Below are 6,000 nucleotides of genomic sequence, written 5' to 3'. Positions count from 1 at the left end.
CTCTGTATACTGCACACCTGTGGCACAGCTACAAAAACAGATCCATGCACAAACTGGTGGTTGTTTATAATGACTCAATGAGGATACTGCTGAGTGTCCCAAGGCATTATAGTGCCAGTTAGAGGTGGGCGGATTGATCCAAATATCGATAGCATCGATACCAAGTCAGTATCGGTATCAGATTGATACTAGCATGATGAGACTGATACTTTAGTTTCAGTTTTTCTCTTGTACACATTGCTGTGGTTTTGTCAAAGAGGCGACAGTCAGGTCACCGGACTCGTCGCTTCTGTCTTAGTACAGAGCAGGTACACTTTGTTTCTCCTCTCTCATCTTGTGTTTTGATGTTGTGTCGTCATGTGACTCAGCAGCGCAAAGCAAACAAACAAGCTGCTGGCTCAGGTGTACCCGCCCACCAGCACACGCACAACACATGTACAGACTGAGACATGGAGCAGAAGAATGGCATGGAAGAGCAGCGCCGTGTGGTTATATTTTCAGGACCAAAATAAGACAACAGCAAGCTGAATAATTTGTAAAACAACTATAAGGTACAGATTGATTTAATTTTTGTACGGCAGTTTCTGAACACTACCTGAAAAAAAATTGTTTAAATTTGTTTTCCGGTGATCATTTTGTGCACTTTGTTAATTTAGGGAAAAAATTCTAGACATGACAATATACAGGGAAAATTCGTTTTGTTACTGTTCTACTGTTTCTGAAAAAAACTTATTTTGATAATAAAGTATTTTACTTATAAACTTTGCCCTAATTCTGTCCTGGGTTTTAACTATTAAACATTAAAAAAGAAAAAAATCACAAAACACTTAAAGGTCATGAAGGTTTATTGAGATTCAGCAATTCGATGATGCATCCACCTTAATTATTGAAACGTATTGGTATCAGTATTGATATCGTCAATACTGGCCCTGTACTTACTTGGTATCAGATCGATACCAAAATATATTGTATTGCACACCACTAGTGCCAGGATTGTGGTGTTTGATGGTGTGAGGCTGCTATACAACATTTTATTTATTATTCATGTGCAGAGTTACAAAATTATCAAAGTGAAGTGTGTAAGCCCTGGTCTGTCCCAAGAGTAGTTCTGTAAGGTTTACATCTAAAATGTGGTCTCACTGGCGATCGAGCCTTTATGTGTAAGTAACATGAATTTATGGTGTTTCTTTTCTTTTTTTTTTTTTGTTTTTTTACTGTGTATGTTTTTATTTTATCCTATGGACCTAGTTGTTGTGTCCTTAATAAAGCTTGAATGAATTAATGAACATTTACAACAATTGCAGCTGTAAATATACCAGATTATGGCAGCAGTGCTAATTTCCATCTGTTGTCCATAGGCAGGTGACAAGAAAGACAACTGACAAAGGACAAAACATCCTAAAAACACACAAAACAACACAGTGAGGACAGTCTACTGATGGTCACAGGCTTGGTTTTCCTTCATCCAATGTTTAAGTTGGGATTTGAAGGAGGCATATGATTGTCAGTCTCTTATGTTGTGTGATAAACTGGTCCAATATTCAGTCCCAGTGACAGAAAGCGTAGTCTGTCCAACAGTAGTGCACCTGTGTGGCACCCCCCAGTCTCCTGGACCTGTGGGCCTGGTGTCCATCCCACTGACACACCAGGATTTGATCAAATCTGTCAAGGGAGGAGGGGCAAGTCCATGCAAGGCTTTGATCATCAGGCAAGCATTTTTGAAATTCACAAAATTATTAAAATTAAGAAATTTATATTTATATAAAACAGGGGTGTCAAACTCATTTCTTCCAGCGGCCGCATTCAACTCAATTGGAACTCAAGTGGGCCAGACCAGTAAAGTAATAGCATCAAAACCTATAAATAATAACAACTTTTTCTCTTTATTTTAGTGCAATAAAAAACATTAAATTATGAAATTATCTACATTTACAAACTTTTCCTTAACAAAAAAAATGTGAATAAGCTGAAAAAACTGAAATTTGTAAGAAACATCAGTGCAGTTTTAACAGTACTATGCCTCCACTTATCATTTATACATGTGGATTACACACAATGTTACACAAACATGTGGTAACAGGCAGAATATTGGTAAAAATCTGGAGTTTGGAACTAAAATAAGAACAATTTCTCATTTAATTTCTCATTTGCTCAGGTCTTCGAGGTTTGACTGGACTAGTTTTACTTTAAAAGAGCAAAACTAGTCCAGTTGAACCTAAAACCTAGAAACATGGAGTTGTCACTGTTTATAGGTTATTATGTTATTATTTTACTTTAGATCATATTGGTCTGTATGTGGAACCTGAACTAAAATGAGTTTCACACCCTTGATTGTTAATATCTTCAGTGTAATTAAATAGCTCCTAAAATGCTCTTTATGTGTATATCTTATGTTATTTTTATGTTGTTTTTACTCTCTTATGAACTCTGTGTATGTGTTTAGTCAAAAGCCCAATATGTTATTTATTACCCAGTATGTTTATTTATTTTTTATTAACCTGATTATTTATCTATTTTATTTATTTATTTTTTTTCTCTTTGAGAACTTCCATACTTTGTAGCATTTTTTTTTATACTTTTCATGTATGTACAGTTAACATTAAGCAACACTGTATGAATGTTGTGTCCCAAGTGAAAACTCTAATAAAAACTTGAATTAAAAAAAAAAAACAAAAAAAAAAAACAGTATGTATGGATGGTATTGATATGTCAGATTATTTGGAATGGTATCACTGTGCTGTGTTCAGCGTTATCCAGGAATGTGACTGTTGCTCAGTAGCCTTTTCTGTAGGATTACTGGACAGATGTTCACATCTGGTCCTCAGTGCTCTCTGTGAAATCACAGACACAAATGGAGGCATTTCCTGTTTGTGCACCAATCAGGACATTAAAGCTCCTGTGTTGAAAAGAGAAGGTGAAGTTAAAGGCTCTTTAAAAACCAGAGAAGTGTTTGGGTGTGTATGTGTGTGTGCCGTGGATCAGACACATCAGACAGGAGGAGGTGTGTTTACTGCGCTCCTCCTCTCTCTCTCTCTCTCTCTCTCTCTCCCTCTCTCTCCCTCGCTCTCTCCCTCCTTCACACATCCCATCAGCAGAGTTAAGACTCAACCCTTCAACAAACTCACACTCTGCTTCCATATCTGTAAATACTAGTTTTTAAACTCATGGATTATTACCACCTCCTGCTGCTGTGGACCTGCAGCCTCCTGCCAGGTGAGTGAGAGGGCAAGAAAGAAGGAAAGAAAGTGAGCTGGTGTGTGTGAAGTGATGAAACTACAGGCATGAGTGTGTTTGTGCCAGGCAGGTGTTGCTGATGGATGGATGTGTGTTTCAAGCAAGTTAAGAGTTGTATGCACAGGTATTTACACAAAATATATACAAAAGATGCACATATTTGTGCTCTTGCAGATGCCGATATTGTGCCTTTATTTATTTATTTATTTTTTTTACAGTTTAAGGGATACTAACAATAAATTAACAATAATAACAGAACTTAATAAACACATGCATATTCATTTAGACTCTTTTTCTGTTGACATGTGAAGGATTTTTTGCTTAAAGGTGCAAATTGGTTATTCATCAGTAGTTTCAGTCACAGGATCTGAAGCTTTTCAAATTCTATTTTTCTAATAAAACATCAAACAACTTCTCATGTCACTGATCCAACAAACTGTTCATTTAAAGTTGCAGGCAACAGCAGGAGAAGCACTTATTCCCTGTATTTGACTTCAGCAACAAGCAGTTAAATGCTTTTAGCTGATTTCCTGACACAGTGCAACAGAAATATGAGTATGTTTTCATCTGCACACGTGTTTTCTTCCCCAGAGAGCCTTTAAGACCAGCCCACGTGTTCTGCCAGCTACTGTAAGACTTAATAAACGTTCACAAATAATTGTGCAAGAAGCATCACCCTTTACTGCGGTAAAAGTATTAATATTACAATCAAGTAGAAGTTGCGCATTCACAACCCTGCTGCAGTGAAAGTATGTATTAGTGATAAAAATTACAGAAAGTATGAAAAGTAAATCACTGTGCAGTAAAATGATCCCTGTCCCTGTCAAATGATATTTGGGTTCATATTATCATACTGCATTAACATGTATGTTGCATTTTACATCTGTAGAAAGCAACACTTTATCTGTCTGTTTATCACCAATGTAAATGTCCAAAACTAGTCGAGCAAAAACTATATCAATAAAAGTATTTAGTCAAAGTTCCTGAGCAAATCACACTTTGTTGAAGGAGTAAATATTTCTGTCTGTCACTGATTTGATGTATTTAATTTTATTTTGACTTCACTCAATGAAAACACCCTTATATATAGAAAATAGAAATAGTATATTTCTGATATATTCCATATAGAGCATATATACACATAATAGTACATAGAGCAAATGTAATAAAAATAGTATATTTCTTGTCATCGTGGATATAGATGACAAAAAAAGTAGAATTACAACAAAACAACTAAAACATACACCCAGCCCAGCCCATAAATTGTATTTGGATTTGACTCAGCGACAACACCAACACTATTGGACCACATGTGATCAAACTGAACTCACAATAAAGGTTCAATGAGTAAAAGTAATCGCAAAGATGTGGAATTATATTTATACTAGCGTGTTGAGCTGTGGGGATCAACAGGTTCTAGGTGTGGTAGTTTTTATGCTGTTGTGTATTTGTGCATGCTGTACAGCATTTGTCCAGCAGTCACCACCAAAGTGTTCTGGATATAGAAATGTGATTGTAAGGCTATTGTATTACAAAATTACTAATATCTCCCAAAATATTGGTCCTATCAACTTGCCGTTTTCTCTAGTCTGTTCCTTGACCAAAAATACATACGTATGACAAACTGCAGCAGTCAGCTCTTTCCGGATTTTGTGTGAATTCTCGGACACACACACATGCACACAAAGGCCACTTAGCTTTTATAAAATAGATTAGTGTATAGTGACCTGAAAATGTGAATGTTCAATACTTTAGAAGGGTTGTGCCATCTTCACAGAGTTGCCATAATGTCCAACTTTGATTCAGTAACTTAGAACAGACTTTTCTTCACTTTCTTTGCTTTTAGAGCAGGTGGCATACAGTGTTAAAATGCAATATCATCAACTATTATGTTTGAATGTGAACCACTGTTTATATCCACTCAGACAAACATTTGGTTGTTTTCTGTGGCCACCATAGGGGAGTTTGAGGTTCATACCCAGTTGCAACATCACCTCCAGTTTCCATTAAGTATTTTACACACTGAATCTTAATTATGCTTCCTACTCTTTATACTAATTTGTTTTGCTTATTTCTGATCATGTGACCATTTCATTGCTGTAGTTACCTTCATTTTTTTAAAAATTCTTGATGCACAAGTGTTCATTAAGTTCAGTGTATTGTTTTTTTTTGTAAACAATGTGGAAAAACTTGGCATTTTGTATGTTAAATATGAACACAGCTGGAAGTCTGAAGTTTGAGGTTCATCCACAAGGGAGCATGGATGTGTTTCATGATCATTAGAGATCAGATTAAATATTTCTACAATGGCACTAATAGTTGGTATGTCATGAAAAAATTAAGGAACATCCTGTGGGGAACATCAATATCTTCTACTAATATAATGCAAAATTGTACCAAATTTGATATAGAGATGAAAATGAAAACACTGACCACAAACTCTTTGTGTTGCACAAATGGGATTGTCTAAATTAAACTGAATGGAAAAGTGTTCCTACACCTTCATTGGTTGTTTTAGTATCCTGGTGTGTACACCCAGGTGTGAAACAACGTCCAACATTTACCCTAAATTGTGATATTCTTATAGTTAAACTGTGACTGTGTTTGTTTTATGTCTGTAATGATGTTAACCCTTTAATGTTGACTTCAAAACTTTTCTGTTATGTAATCAGCCGACTTAGTGATAGTATTGTGCATATTCGATATATATCTAGTCAGGACACTAAAAATAATTTAGTGGCATCAGTAAAATCATCTTCATCTAAG

The 6,000-nt window shown here is 35.7% G+C and overlaps 1 protein-coding gene across 1 annotated transcript in view; it reads left to right on the top strand.

Moving 5' to 3' along the window:
• The first annotated feature begins 3,103 nt into the window (after nucleotides 1-3,103).
• Nucleotides 3,104-6,000, top strand: part of itga11b (integrin, alpha 11b) — a 91,062-nt gene continuing 88,165 nt past the window's right edge. The window contains exon 1 of the mRNA XM_030136710.1: nucleotides 3,104-3,213. Within this exon, the coding sequence (XP_029992570.1) occupies nucleotides 3,165-3,213 (49 nt within the window). The 5' untranslated portion in view covers nucleotides 3,104-3,164. The remainder of the gene's footprint in view (nucleotides 3,214-6,000) is intronic.

Source organism: Sphaeramia orbicularis, chromosome 6 (assembly GCF_902148855.1).
Source record: "Sphaeramia orbicularis chromosome 6, fSphaOr1.1, whole genome shotgun sequence".
Lineage (NCBI taxonomy): Eukaryota > Metazoa > Chordata > Actinopteri > Kurtiformes > Apogonidae > Sphaeramia > Sphaeramia orbicularis.
The sequence above is the reverse complement of the archived record's forward strand: the minus strand, read 5'-3'. Positions and strand labels throughout refer to the sequence as shown.